Below are 15,281 nucleotides of genomic sequence, written 5' to 3'. Positions count from 1 at the left end.
AGAGAGAGAGAGAGGAATAAGAAAGGACCAGGTACTCAGTGGAGGTGGAAGCTATCACTTAGGCCTCCTCCACCCTGTCCTGCCTGGACCGCCCACCCACAGCCTCTATGAATGTCTGTACCAACTCCCACCCTAGCTCCTCCTCCTCTCCCCAGGTATGTCAGGAAGACACAAGGCAGGTGGATGGAGAGAGAGAGACAGACTCAGGCACCCCAGGTGCTCACCAAGAAATGCACGGACTGTGAAATTACACCAGGGCTGGACAACTTACCACCACACTGGAACCCTTGGGGTACTGAAATAATTAACTTGCTAATCAGCTACACCTTGCTCTTTCCTTTCTTCCTGGAAAAAAAAAAAATTGCAGATCGCCTTCTCATCAGGTTTCTAAGTCAGTCACTTGGAGACAAACGATGCTTTTGAAGAAATATGCTCTGTCGCCATGTTGACTGAAATGGGTCATATCAAGTCAGATCTCCTCCCTCTCCCATCCCTTCCCACAGGCCTCAGAGATAGAATGTTTCTGGAGATGCAGGGTTTTTCCTCCCCCTCAGAAGCACAGAGCTTTTCCATCTCCGCTAAGCTTTCTCGCTTTGGGCCCTCTTTAGCCCGCTTGCTGGCGTTAAACAGCCGGGATCCATGTGGAGAAAAGAGGATTGATTAGAATCGTAATAATAATCCCTGGCATTCGTCTGGCTTTAGCGTTCACAAAGTGTTTTCACACATTATCTCATTCGGTCAGAGGAGGTCGGGAGCTGGTAGGGAACTCAGCAAGCTTTTAACCCATTCCCCTTGTGTTACAGATGAGGAAACTGAGGCCCAGACAGGTTAATTATCTTCCTCAAAGGCTGGACATAGTGTGGCCAGGTCCCCTGCTTATTGTCTAGGGGGCCTGTGCTGCCTGAGAGTCTCTGAAAAGAGGGGAAGACCATGACCACCTTTTCATTCCACGGGGGGCGGTGGGGGGAGAAGAAAGAAAAAGGAGATAAACCAAGATATGAAAAAATGAAGAACAGAACATGAGACTGAATGAAAGTTATTCCTATAAGAAATTGCTGGTAGGAGGGTTGGATGGAGGGGAGATGCTAAATTTAAGTCCCGAATGGAACACGTAATTCACAGACCTCCCCTACTTTTCTGTCTCCTCACCTCCCCAGTTTTGAAAATATGAGCATTTTACACTTTGGGAATTCAAAGGCAAGACAAGGGGTAGGGGCTTTTCTTGGATTCAAATCTGGGACCTACACTCGAGGGTTCGCAGCATGATGGGCTCGCTTGTACCTGTGTGTGTCCACGCAAGACTTTAGATTTAGCGGTGAAAAATAGTCATCTTGATCCTTTCACAGATCAGATGATTTGCAAATTAATGGCTCTTTTCCCCCCAAGGCTCTGAGGTTAAAAAGGATTCCTATCTAGAGGAGGAGGAGAACTGAAGGCAGAAAAATATAAAACATGAAAAGAAAGCAAAACTGACATGATTCTGCCTGGAACATACTTCCCTGTGAATGGCATGTGTGTGGCTATGGGTCTGCATTTCCATGGAGCCGTCTGTCCCCACTGCCCAGGCCTGTTGGAAGGTAAGCGGCTCCTTTGTGTGTTCGTTTATTACTAAGCCCAACTCTTTTTCCCTCTAAAACTCCTTCTTCTCCCTGTTGAGCTGACCATGCTTCTGGATTTATGAAGAGAGATGTTTTAGCAGAAATCCCCTAGAGTGTCCCATCAGCCCTAAATCCCAGGCCCGCTCACCCCCCCCCCAGACCCCATGACACACAGCATGCCAACACGGCTTCCTCTTGCCTATGCATTAGCCATCCATTGTGGCAACCTGACATCTCTCACACATAAAACCGTAAGAGAGAAATAAAATATCTGTCTCTTGGCGAAAATAAAGCTTTGCCTCCCTCCTGATGTATAGGATATAAAATAAAGCCGCGGCTCCAATAGTGGCTTTTCCTTATGCCGAAGTTGCCTTTGCACACACGGAGACAATGAAGACGGATGGTTTGGGACGAGGCCCAACCTCCTGGGGCCGCCTTCACCCTCTTTTATTATAGTTTCTCTCCCAACCCCGCCTTTTTCTTTCTTCTTCACTTTCTTTCCTTTCTGGTTTGGATTTGCCTTTTAGATGCCCTTCTCTTTCTTTCCCCTGGAACTTTAGTACACTTACTCACTTTTTTTCTAAAGCACAACAGAGATGGGGCAGGGGAGGGGGGCAAGTTTCTCACCTGCTCAAACAAACATGCTGGCCATCTCTCCTGGCCTCCTTGTTTTCCCCATCCCCAACTCTCTCTGGACCTCCAGTCCCTATGAGTAATTTTCTCGATACTGCTTGGGGATTTGCTTTGGTCAAATGTACAAATGTTCCCAAGGGACAATTAAGAATGTGTTGGGGGGGTGGTGGATTTTTTCCTAAAATGCTCCCCTCCACCCCTCCTTCCTCTCTCTGGCCTGGGTGGTTTATGGATCTCGACATCTATTTATTTAGTCTCTGAAGAGGCCAACAGAGCAAAACTTCTACCTCACAGGGGTTCGAGTTGACATTCACTTTTAAAACCCAAGCCTCAAAACTGCACTACCAGACAGACTATAGACCTCAGACTCCTTCAGCCAACTCAGCAACCAAGGAGTCAATCCAAGTCCAATACTCTCTCCTGGCCCACTCTTCCCAGTCATGAGAACTAAGGGTGCTGTGGGTAGCATGATGGATCCCTCCCCACGCCATAGAGAGATTCCAGAACTGTGCCCTCGCACTCACAGAGGCACAAAGACCTGGCCACCTTTCTGCCTCCCACACACTTGACGTTCTTTCCCCTGGGGCACAATGTCTACCTTTTTCCTTCTTTGTCCCTGGAGGCCTCACTCTTATCGGATGGCAACTGCTTCCTTCTGGGCTTCTGTCCCTCAGCCCACATCTGAGCGGTTTGGTCTCATGAAGTCTCTCCCAAGCCTTTCCCAAACCTCATCCTTCCTACTGTTCTCTTTCCACCCCAGGCTGCTTCGCAAACCATCCCAAACCTCCCCTGCCTTACTAAAGACTGTAGGACTATCCCAAGTCCCACAAGAGTAGAGGAAGTAGTAACCCAAATAAGGATGCAGCTCAGGGATCTGCCACCATCCCCACCACCACCATCAAACAATAGTGGAGAAAGAGCTTTGGTACTGCGGAGGGGCAGGAGAGGTACAGCAGAGGGGCAGTGGGAGGCTTTCAGCCTCAGAGATTGGGCTCCCCAAGTGGAGGGCTGTAGAACAGCTTCACTGTGTGTGTGTGTGTGTGTGTGTGTGTGTGTGTGTGTGTGAGAGAGAGAGAGAGAGAGAGAGGGAGAGAGAGAGAGATCAGGTTACCCTTATCTGAGACCTTTATTAATGCTGCCCAAACCTGGAGGGGCAAGGCAGCAACAACTATTGAACTCTGCCCAAAAAGGAGGAGGAAGCAAGGAAAAGAGCTTAGAGCTGCCAAGTCCAGCAAGAACTCAATCTCAGTCCCAAAGGTTGTTAGCTTTGGGGTTCTCTCTCTCCACTTGATATCTCTCCAGATATGGGCAGTGACCACTGCGATTAGGTACGGGGAGAGAGTCAATTAGCCAGAGGATTAATTACTCTGAGGCACGAGCCCCGTTTGTCTTCCTTACCGGGTGTGCGTGTGCTCAGACAGAGGAACACGGGCACGCACCCAAATACACATTGTTGTCACGCCGTCTTAGACGTTTTATTTATTTGTTGGATTCCTGCCCAGAGCCGCTCACATGCTTTTCCATGGGCACTGAATCTCCCACCAAAAAACACCGCCTTCTTTTCTCCCGCCCAGGATCACGCCTGTCACACACGGCACACTCTCTGGGTTCCAGCCCAAGCCCCCCTGGGAACAGCAGGGTCCTGGATACAAGCTTTTCCCTGACACCTTCTTTTTATTATTTATTTATTTTTGTCACTGGCTGTCTTTCTGGGTCTCTTTTCCGTTTCTTTTGCTCTGCTCCTGGGTGAATTTCTCCGGACACATTTTTCCTTTTATTCTCTCTTGCTTTTTTCCCCTCAGACCTTCTCTCCTTTTCTCCCCCGCCCCCAGTTCCCTGTCCTTCTCACTTCTCCAGCAGACCCTCTCCTTTCCGAGGCTGTCCAAACTGTCTTTGCTCCACGGCACTGGCGCTGATTCGCATCTGAGATCAGCAGGCTCGTCCTCGACCTCGCTGCTCCAACCCGCCCTCTTCCCCATACCCCGGGTCCCTCCAGGCCTCGTGGGAAGTCAGTGTTGTTTACCCAGGCCAGGTGCACACCATGACGACCTGCCGGATGCTGCTCTTTCTCGGTCCCACTGTCCCTCCTCCACCATTGCCCAAGCCCCGCTAGGAAAACGTGGCTAGGGGCAAAGTACACACCGCTCCCCGATCCCGTCAATTTCTCACCTTCAATAGTGCACTGATGAAGAGATCTCGGGCAAGCCCCCTAACTTAGGTTTCTCCTAACTTGGGTTTCCTGTCCCGGAAGGTGGAGATAATACCGATCCGTTTTCCCCACCTCCAACCCCCTTACTATGCCGCTCAGGGGAGACAAACTGTAAAGTACTGGACATAAGTAGATATTTCATGGAGAAAGTGATGGAATGAATAAGGCAACCTGAATCACGAGAGGACAGATGGGAAGGGAGGGAACAGGAGAAGTCATCCATCAGAACGCAAGGACCCTGGCCTAACAGTTCCTTATTCGCACATGCTGCATCCTCACCCAAACTGACAAGTTTGCGTGGCTTCCGGGACCCGCAGCGTTCAGGGATACCCGCTAGGTCCTTCCTCCCCATCCCTGGACCTGCGTGGAGAATATGCCAGCCTGCGGCTCTACGCAGAGGAACCACCTAGAGCCAGGGCAGCCCCAGACATCTACTTTCTCGGCCTTATCACCCTTTTGCGGGTCCATAGACTGAACTGGAGAGGAAAGAGGAGGGAAGTGGCCAGAGGCGGCCACAGCTCTCTCACTATCAATAGCAGCCGACCTCGATTAAGCAGAGCCGTCCCTGTTCTGTGCGAGTCAATCAATCCGGAACGTGGGAGGAAGAAGGGGTGGTGGGGCTCAGGATCTAGAAGGCCTCGGGATCAAAGAAGATTTTAGTGGGAGCGCCTTTTAGCTCCTCAAACAGAAACGCTTGAGGAGGGCTGGCAGAATACACCCAACCCCCAATTTCCAGACAGGGTCTCTCCTCTTGTACTGATTTTCAAGGGCTTCTCAGAAGAAGAAATTGGGACCGAAAAAACCCTCTGGGTCCTTCTCTGAGCACGGTGGGAATGGGTGTACAGGATTCTGTAGCCATCAGTGGACCAACCTCCAAACTGAAATTCATGGCACCTGTGCAGAATTTACAACGTCCCAGGAAGGTGTAAGTGGCTGTTGGTCTGTGTGACTTTGAAGGATGTGGGGTAGGAAAGCGCTTGTGTACTCGAGGATGCAGACAGTAAGTATGGCGTTGTGAGGAGGGCAGGTTGTAAGGAGGGCAGCTTTTCCTTGAGAGGACATTCATTTCAATGTAGAACTGAGATGAGTGGCTTCGGAGGTGGAGAATTTAGAAAGATGAGTCAGGTATTTTTTCCTCTACGTCTCCATAACCAATTGCATTAAAATAAAAGTTCAAATAGAAACAAACAGTCCGGTCTCCACCAATTTCTCCACACAAAACATTAATCTGGTGTGCTGTTGCTGTGTAAGCATTAAATCTGGACTTTAAATCTAGAATTCAGGAGCCAAGAGGCAAGCCCTGCCTTGCGCTCCTTCAACCCCTTGTAGACGCTGGGGTTAGTACCGCTGACTTGTTTACTGAGCCATCTGGACCCCCGGACAAACAGACCTAGGATCTAGAGCCGGCGTCCGGTCCTCGGCCCAATTCCCCTACCGCACTAAAGCGCCGCAAGGAATCCTCTTTCCCCCACATCTGGGTCCCGCGGTCCCTCCACCCCCAAACGGAAAGAGCAACCTCTTCCTGCCCACCCAAGGAAACAGCAGGCCTCGGGTTCGGAAAAGGGCCGAGAGCTTAGTCCAGCTGCCACACAGGTTCCCGCCTACAGTCCTTTTCCAGCTCCCCCACCCTGTGGCTCCACTGCTTTGCATGAGAAGGAGCCCAGCTGGGGTGGAGGCGGGGGTATGCCACCTGGGACTAGGGCTGCTATAGATTCCAAAAAGAGGCGGTTGAGTGGAGGTCGCTAGCGGCTAGCACTGGGACAACTGGGCTAGGGGGACCTGGAGACCGCTCTGCTGCTCTGGCTCTTCCAGGAGAGTTTCACCTAGCTGCGAGCTGAGAGGTGCCTCGCAGACCGGTGTACCACGCTGCTCTTTGCGCCTCCGGGGTGCCAGAATACAGGGTTCTGGTCGGCTTGCTCTAGGGTACGTCAGGTCCGCAGGGAGAGCTCCAACTCCGAGCCCGCAGAGCACGCCCGCTAAATGGTAGAGCCGCCCTCTCTACCCGTGCCGCTGCCCAGAATTTCCGCCTGGGAAAGACTGGCGGATGGATGGGTGTGCCGGAGCTAAAGAGCCTGCAGCCCTGCCCCAGCCCGCAGCTGGAAGCCGGAGCCCAGGTGTGTAAGTGCTGCAGGTGCGGAGAAGGCATTAGAAGACTGGCACCCTGAGGTCGCCTGGGGCAGAAAACCCTAGAGGCGTAGAAGAGACCTTGGCAGCTCCAGTGAAAACTTAACCCCCGCGACAAGGCAATGACTGCCGGAGGGCTTCGGAGTTGCGGGAATGTGCCCGCCGAGAGAGAACAGGGGCGTTGGCAGAGACCTAAAATCCAACAACCTCACCCAACGCCAGCCGAATTCGATGTAGCGCTTTCCCTGTTCGTCCGAAGAGGGTATTCTATTTTTGCAGAACCGGATTCCCTGACAATCCAGATTCGTTGCTACTACGTTTCTTCGGCATTTTCTCTAAGGCTCTCCCCCACATAGCTTGAGTGATCAAAAGGCCAATTCCAAAATATAAACTAAACCTTGCTTTCTTCTTACTAGGGCTAAATGCACCTTTCTAGAATCTCCTCCCTAAAAACAAAAATGTGGAGCAAAATTGGGACCGCGGAGACCTACCACCTCAGACTCCATGTCGTGAGAAATCCAGGTTGAGCCTAGAAAAAGTGCAGTAGAAACAATTTGGGGGTTGACTTGAGTACTCCGGAGAACTAGAGTGACTCTTAGAGGATCAGCCTCTCGGGATCCGGATTCGACCCCCACCCCCACTTCCAGGCAAATCCGCCCGTGAGGGCAGTCGTCCTGAATTTATGACTGAAATGGAACTAGGGAGACAATATGCTCCCTAAAGAGTGAGCACAGGAAGGCATAGTCTACTGTTCTCTGGGGAGGTTGGTGCCAGCCTGAAACCTGAACGGTGGACAGATTGGAAGCCGGGCACACTATGCCAGTGCATTACACACGTCCATTTACAGCAGGCCCTCGGTGGCGCCCCAGGAACTCCTCCTCCTCCCTCCTTCCCACCGCCACTATCATTGCCCCCCAGCTGCCGGAGCCCCCGCGGTTTCCCTCCTAGTCGTTTGTTTTTGTTTGCAAAAGGTGTCTCCGGATCACAATTTTCTCACAACTTCCCGCCGGGGTTTAGACTCCTCACCGGAGGCACTTCCCCACCCACTCCTTCCCCCACCTGGGCGCCGCGCCTCGGGTCTCCCCCGCCCCCACCAGGAAACGACCGAATCAACTTTCCAAGAGCGCGCTGCAGGAGACCGACACCCAGATCACCCAGACACCGGACCCAGCGGACTTTGGATGCACTGGGGGAGGGGATATAGAAATAGGGACGGGAGGAGGGAGAGTCAGCTGCCAAGCGCCCCCTGCCTCCCCAAAGACTCGCGCTGTGCCGGTGGCAAACTTTCAGGCCAAATAAAGCAAGCCGAGGGGTGGGGGAAGTGGGGGTAGTGGGGATGCCAACACGCGGTGAATTGCAAAGCTACACTGTGCACTGGGGCTGCTGAGCTCCACCGGCCGCACCCCAACCTTAGACAAGGCTCTATCTGGGATTGCCCCTACCTCTGGTCTCTGCCTGAGCCTATTCTCGCCCCCTCTGTCCCTCCCAACTGAAACCGACGCCTTACCGAAGCAGGAGGAGGCCAGGGCACCTCGCTGCCCGTCGCCGGTGCCGCGCGGGGCCGTAAGTACCGCCACTGATCCTCTAAACGCGGTCTCCCCGCACTCTCCCGGGCCGGGGGATGCAGAATGGTTTACAGAGGGACCGCGAGGCGCTGATTGGTCGCAGCCCGCCGTGACGTCGGCGGGCGCTGCATTAAGGCGAGGGGGCTTCCAGAGCTCAGCCAACAGCCAGAAGCAGTGACCGAGCCGCTGGAGCTGGGGAGAGACGCACCCGGGCGGCTGACTGGGGCAGAATACCAGGGACGCGCGCCGGGAGAGAGCCACCAAGGAGCCTCTGCCCGACTTGCGACAACGGCAGTCCGCGCCAAACTGTTCCAGCCGCTGGCCTACTGTAGGCGCTGCATCAGGACATTATTTTAAAGCTCTCCAAGCGGCCCCCTCCCCCCCCACTCCTCCCGCCGCAAAAGGAAAAAAAAGGGGGGGGGGAAGGAGACTATAAAGGAAACCCAGATTTGCCGCCACAACGAAAAGAGAGGGGGGAAAAGGAAAAAGAAAAGAAAGTAGAGCGACTGTGGGTTTGGACGCAGGCAGCCGGAGCGTGGGCCGAGCGATGCCGGGCTGCGCGCCCAGGCGGCTGAGAGTTGTGACTGAAGCCACGATGCACTGCCAGGCACGGTGAAGAGCCAGAAGGCATTGCCTCTCCAAAGGAACCCAGGCGCAGGGAGGGCCGCCTCGAGGACCAGGAGGCCGCCCGGCAGGCCACCAGCCGAGGTGACCGGGCTGGGAGGTGGGGAGCTAGAGAGTGCGTCCGTCCGAAGTTGTCACTCTCCGCTTCCGATTGACACAAACACTTCTCCAAAAGGGGGGAAACCTAAGCAACAACTGCAATCGACAAGATCTCCTACCTTACTCTCTCTCCCTCCCACCTCCCCCTTTGGCCTACCCCCGCCCCCTCCCCCAGGCCCAGCGCGGGCGCCTGGCGCGTCCCAACCCGCTGCACTATGCCGGCAGTTTAGGATCCAAAGCTTCTCTACTTGTTTTGTTCTTTTCTTAAAAAACAAAAACAAAAAAAGAGGGGGAAACCCCGGTGGTGGGCAGCCTGGGACGCACACACCCACCTTCATATCCCGACAAAAGCAGATGCACTTTGACTTCTGACAGCTCTACCTCAAGCCCGGAGAAAACTCAGCGGCGCCTTCCCCGCAACTCGTGCTCCGGGTGTCTTCCTCTTCTTTTCCGACTCCGTTTTATTTATTTATTTCCGTTCCCGCCGTGGTTCTTGGTGACCTTCATTCTTCTGCAGGCTCTGAGCAGAAGAGTCCCTTTCCCGCCCGCCTGAGACTCCTTTTCCTCGCCTGGGGAGCTGAGGGGGCGTTGCTCCGCCCGGTGGCCCTGGGATTCCCGGGTCACACACTAGCGAGGCACCCCTCGCCCCGCGTCAGCCTCCTTTCCCCCATTCGGTTTCCTGTTGCGGGTTTTGGCTTGCACGGCCAAGAGTGTCTCCTCTTTGGGGAGGGGCTGGGGAGCTGTGCCGTCATCTTCGGGAGTCTACTTCGCCTCTACTTGCTCCTAACTCTCCGGGCCTCACCCGACCAAACCAAAGACCATGGTGCACTGTGCCGGCTGTAAAAGGCCCATCCTGGACCGCTTCCTCTTGAACGTGCTGGACAGGGCCTGGCACGTGAAGTGTGTCCAGTGCTGTGAATGTAAATGCAACCTGACCGAGAAGTGCTTCTCCCGGGAAGGCAAGCTCTACTGTAAGAACGACTTCTTCCGGTGAGTACTTCCCTCCCACGCCTCTGCTGCTCCCTCCCGGCGGGCCCTTCCTGGCCAGCTTCGGATCAGAGGTCAGCGTGGTTAAGGCAGCCGCGTTAGGAGCTGCCGCTGAAGAGGGCAGCCAAGATACACAGGCAGAAGCCTGCCTCTTCGCCAGCTGGCGCCCTGAGCCTGGGGTAGCGGCTACCGGCGTCCTGGAAAGTGTGGGTCGGGGCTTCGCAGCACGTGTCTAGGAAGAAAGGGTGTGAGCCCGCCTCAACCCAGAAGCCACTCCTAACTTGGAAAAGATAAGGCAGCCTCGGGTGGGTCAGCCCCAGTTCCTATCTTTCCCAAGCCAAGCTCTCCATCAACTACATGTCGGGGACTCCCCGGATTGTTTCCCTTCCAGGCTGAGCTTAGGAGCCCCTGCTCCTTCCCAGCTACTGCCTTTTGCGTTTGAGACGTCCTGGCGGGAACCACCGAGGCTTTGGGTGAAGCGCCCCAGACTTTTGCAGTGGTAGCAGTAATAAAGAACTCAGCCTTGAGACCAATCCTGCAGGCCCAGTATTCTTCCCTAAACCTGGACTGCTTTCCAAGTGTAGTCCTGGGCAAACTGCTGCATTGTAGCAAGCAAAGTGCCCCTAGGGTTTTTGTTTTTGTTTTCTGCATCCCCTGCTGGGGTTAGCTGGCAGTTCCGGCGGCTGTGCGGATTGGGCTCCTCTCCCGAGCCCTCCCAGTCACTGTTCAGCCACAGCCCCGCACCTCCTTGTCTAGACCCAACTGGTTCCTGGCTCATTAGAGCTTAGACTTCTCTATATTCCTTCCCTCGGTTCACCATTTTAATTGTATTTTCTCAAACTCTCTATTTTACCACCTCAACCGCACAAACACAAGTCAATCGAGAACAGGCGCAAATAGGAATTGTAAATCCACTGTGTGGGTTGGAAACCTCCCAGTATACTGTATGACTTGGTCTCCGCTTTCTTTCAGTTTTTGGTGACATATCAAAATTGATGTGGGGGGGGGAGTATCGAGGCCACACGGAATGCTCTGCCCACAGGCCCAGCAAGTGCAGTCCCCAATTCCGATTCCGGACATGTGGTTTGGCTTTGCCAGGAATCCTAGAGCAAAGCGCTAAGCACGCTGTTATTAGTGGGAGGCTGAGCCTCAGAGCCTCAAGCCGGCTGCGCCGGTTTTCTCTGCAATGACTGGATCAGAGTCCAAGGGCGGCGAACCATACCCGCTTCCAGCGGGCCCCTGAGGCCTGGCTCGCAGCAAAACTCAGCAAGGCGCCTAAAGCCGGCTCTGCCCCGCCGCTACCCCCACTTGCGCCAATCTGCCAGGCTTTGGGCATGATCGTGGCAGCAGCCCACCTACTGCCACCAGGGCTCTCCGCGACTGTGTTTGTTTTACCCACGGCTAGACAGGACCTTTATCGGTGCGCGGATCCTTTTGTGATTAAAAAAAAAAGAGGGGATGCTAGGAAAGAAAAACGGCACTCTTGAGCGCGTACATATGACGCCCTAATTCGAACTTGACTCCTGAAATCTAATTGGAAAATAAGTGTTCCGGTCCCCGTAACCCGCTTCCCCTGTGATCACCTTGCCGCCTTTTTCCAGGACTCTCTTTTTCCCTGGGCCCTGAGGCTGGGGTTGGCCAGCACTTTGAGTCCCTTCTTCTAACCATGTATTTCCTCTCTCACTTTTCCCGGATGCCCCCGCGCTCTCTCCTGCCACCTCACCTGCTCAATCTGTATTCTGCCTTTTTGGCGCACTCTCATCTCCCTCTTCTTCCTACTTTTGTTTTTCCTTCCCTGCCTTTCTCCTCCCTTCCTTCCCTCCTCCCTCCACTTCTTTCTTCGGCTATTTTCGTTCTCCCATTCTCTGTCTTCCCCCGCCCCTGGTCAACCCCTACCCTCTGCAGATGTTTCGGTACCAAATGCGCGGGCTGCGCGCAGGGCATCTCCCCTAGCGACCTGGTACGGAGAGCGCGGAGCAAAGTCTTTCACCTGAACTGCTTCACCTGCATGATGTGTAACAAACAGCTTTCCACCGGCGAGGAGCTCTACATCATTGACGAAAACAAGTTCGTCTGCAAAGAGGATTACCTAAGTAATAGCAGTGTCGCCAAAGAGAACAGCCTCCATTCTGGTGAGGCCCTGATTCCCAGCTGGCTAGGGGTGGGCGGGTCCTGAGGGAGGGAAGGCCGACCAGGCCCCTGCTCACCAGTCCCTTTCCTCTTCTCAGCCACCACGGGCAGTGACCCCAGTTTGTCTCCGGATTCCCAAGACCCATCGCAGGATGACGCCAAGGACTCGGAGAGCGCTAATGTGTCCGATAAGGAAGGGGGCAGCAACGAGAATGACGACCAGAATCTGGGCGCCAAGCGGAGGGGACCGCGCACCACCATCAAAGCCAAGCAGCTGGAAACGTTGAAGGCAGCCTTCGCTGCTACGCCCAAGCCCACACGACACATCCGCGAGCAGCTGGCGCAGGAGACAGGTCTCAATATGCGTGTCATCCAGGTCAGAGTCCTGGCGTGCCACTCCTTCCCCCTGAGGCCCACAGGGCCACTCAGTGCACCCGGTCCAAGCCTGGGACAGCTCTGAGTCGAGGAAGGGAGCGAATCTGTGGTGGCTGGTAGAAAGTGGGGGGAGGCCAGACTCCCTCCGAACCTTGGAAAAGCTGATGCACTGATGCGATGCGTGGAACATCAAGAAATCCCTCTTCCGCACCCAATAGTGGTCATGGAGGGGGAGGGGAGTCAAACAGCTAGCTGGCATAAGGCTAGAGGAGAGGACACTGTCAAACACCACAAAAACAGTTAGGACCCCCTCTTTCTGCACACATCCTGTCCCACCCACCATCCACACCATTAGGAAGGAGTGAAGAGGTTCCTGTGGACTACAGAATGGAGCAGTTCTTCTAGTTTCTGCACAACATTTTCTCCAAGTCTCCAACCCCAACTTTGTGGGTCTCTTGCCCCAGTAAGACAAGTCCCAGAGCAGAGACTTCCCCTCCAAAGAAAGGTGGGGGCATCCTGGATTGAAGGGGAAGGAAGTGGTTCGGTGGAGAGTCTGCTCTGCCTGAATGCATTCCGGAGTGGGATGGGGGAGGAGAGGCCATCTGGAGGCAACTGGGCCTATGCATTGGGAGGGGGAGGGAGGTTAGACCAGGGCGGTGGGAGTCTCTGACCCAAGGCTAGATGTGGGATCAAGATGCCTGGAGGCTCTGTGCCTGGGAGATTCGGTGTACTTTCGTGAGTGTGTGGGGCAGCCGGCCCTGAACCGCAGGCTCTGAGACCTTTGAGAGGCCGTGCCAACCTGTGTGTATGAATGGGGGGGGGGGGGGGGCTTGTGTGTCCGTGTCACTGTGATCACAATTAGTGAGAGGCAGTGGATAAGTATTTGGCAGAGAGTTTGTGCGTAGGTGTGAAGAGAAGATGGTGATTTTGGTCACTACCCTTGGGAAACCGAGTCAGTAGGAAGCCGCCTGTGTCTCCGTCACTATCACGGGGTTGTGGGCAGTGGCGGGTTGGGGGGGGGTCGCTTCAAGGAATCGTGAAAGGGAAGCTGTGTGCGTGATACTGTTTTGAAGCGGTTTAGTGAATAGGGGTGTATAGCCCCTCAGAAGCTGTAACTGTGACAGTATGACTGTTGGAAACAATGCGGCTACACAACATCCCCCAGTCGGGAATCCTGCCCACATTTGGCTCAGTGTCTGCCCTGCGCGGTCCTACTCAGAGACCCCACCACCAATTTCATACCACGCCCGGGAAGCCCAGCGTCGCGAGTCGGGTATTGGAGGGGTGAGGGGCTGGGTCCCGCCGCACACGCGGACTGGGGAGTGGAGTTTCCGCGGCTTCACTCTGCGGCGTGTGTGCTTCAGGTCTGGTTCCAGAACCGGCGCTCCAAGGAACGCAGGATGAAGCAGCTGAGCGCGCTAGGAGCCCGGCGCCACGCCTTCTTCCGCAGTCCGCGCCGGATGCGGCCGCTAGTGGACCGCCTGGAACCGGGCGAACTCATCCCCAACGGCCCCTTCTCCTTTTATGGAGGTGGGTGCGCGGCCGAGTGGCAGGGCACCGCCAGGCCGGGACTGGCTTCGCTGGAAGCGGGTGGCAGCACGGGAGGCACCCTTTGCTTAGAGAAGAGAAGATTCAGGGGAGAGAAGGCTAAAGGCTGGGAATAAATTCGGGGGAGGTGGTGAGAGCAAGGGTCAAATTCCTCACTTTGAACTAGGAAAGTGAGCCGGTAGGGGGGACTAGCGGCTGTCTTTGCGCAAAATTCTCCTCTGTGCTCCCAGACCCACAGGATCCTCCCCCCATAAACATCTAGTGCCCCCACCCTGGGGCCCCCCGTGCTCGGTCACCTGCTCGCCTTCACGCCCTTCCTGTCCTGACAGTCCCGGGGCCCCTTGCCCTGATATCCTCCTTTCTGCCACTCTGCAGATTACCAGAGTGAGTACTACGGTCCTGGGGGCAACTACGACTTCTTCCCGCAAGGTCCCCCGTCGTCACAAGCCCAAACACCAGTGGACCTACCTTTTGTGCCGTCTTCGGGGCCGTCCGGGACGCCTCTGGGAGGCCTGGAACACCCTCTGCCCGGCCATCATCCGTCCAGCGACGCGCAGCGGTTCACCGATATCCTGGCGCATCCCCCAGGGGACTCACCCAGCCCAGAGCCCAGCCTGCCTGGGTCTCTGCACTCCATGTCGGCTGAGGTCTTCGGGCCCAGCCCGCCCTTCTCCTCACTGTCGGTTAATGGAGGGGCGAGCTACGGAAACCACCTGTCTCACCCCCCTGAAATGAACGAGGCGGCCGTGTGGTAGCGGGGTCTCTCACGGTTCGTGGAGTTCCTGGTTGTACAGAAATGAACTTTTATTTAAGAAAAATAGAAAAAAAAACAAAAAACATAAGAAACAAGCCTCCTGCCCCACTTCCTCCAGCCTCGGGGACCATTCTTGGTCTGGGGAGACCAGATGGGAAAGGGGGACACAAAATGGGATCCAAATCCGTTTCGAGGCGGGACTGGGATGTGCGCACTGGATGGCAAGGTTCAGAACTGGGGCTCCGGAAGGGAAATGCAGAACTCTCCCCCACCAGAACCGGTATCACTGGACAGATCCACAGGCTTGTGTCCCTGGCCGTCGGGCGGCAGAAAGACATCCTGAGAGCCGCAGGCGCACTCAGCCATTGGTGATGCCGGGAGCCTTGGGGAGGGAGGCTGTGAGGCGCGCAGCCAGGTGAGGGAGGCGAAGCCGCCGGCGCGCTCCCGGGCCAGCCCGAAGGGTTGGAGCCCTGAGATATCCCCTGTTAGTGTCTCAGAGTTCAGCGACAGCGACAACAAACTCTTATAGCTTCAGAAACACCGACCTGCTGTGCATCAGGTGGGACTATATATATATATATATATATATATTTTGTCTGGGTTTTTGTTTTTTTTTGTTTTTGCCAAAATTGCAA

General features: G+C 54.9%; 1 protein-coding gene across 1 annotated transcript; it reads left to right on the top strand.

The window, feature by feature from the left end:
• Positions 1-9,672: 9,672 nt before the first annotated feature.
• Lhx1 (LIM homeobox 1) lies at positions 9,673-14,647 on the top strand. The gene is made up of 5 exons (XM_027950355.3): positions 9,673-9,842; positions 11,745-11,971; positions 12,068-12,345; positions 13,709-13,874; positions 14,268-14,647. The coding sequence occupies exons 1-5, from the start codon at positions 9,673-9,675 to the stop codon at positions 14,645-14,647; spliced, it is 1,221 nt and encodes a 406-aa protein (XP_027806156.1).
• Positions 14,648-15,281: the final 634 nt, after the last annotated feature.

The sequence above is a fragment of the Marmota flaviventris genome, chromosome 17 (genome assembly GCF_047511675.1).
Source record: "Marmota flaviventris isolate mMarFla1 chromosome 17, mMarFla1.hap1, whole genome shotgun sequence".
NCBI lineage: Eukaryota > Metazoa > Chordata > Mammalia > Rodentia > Sciuridae > Marmota > Marmota flaviventris.
This window is presented reverse-complemented; position numbering and strand designations above follow the sequence as displayed.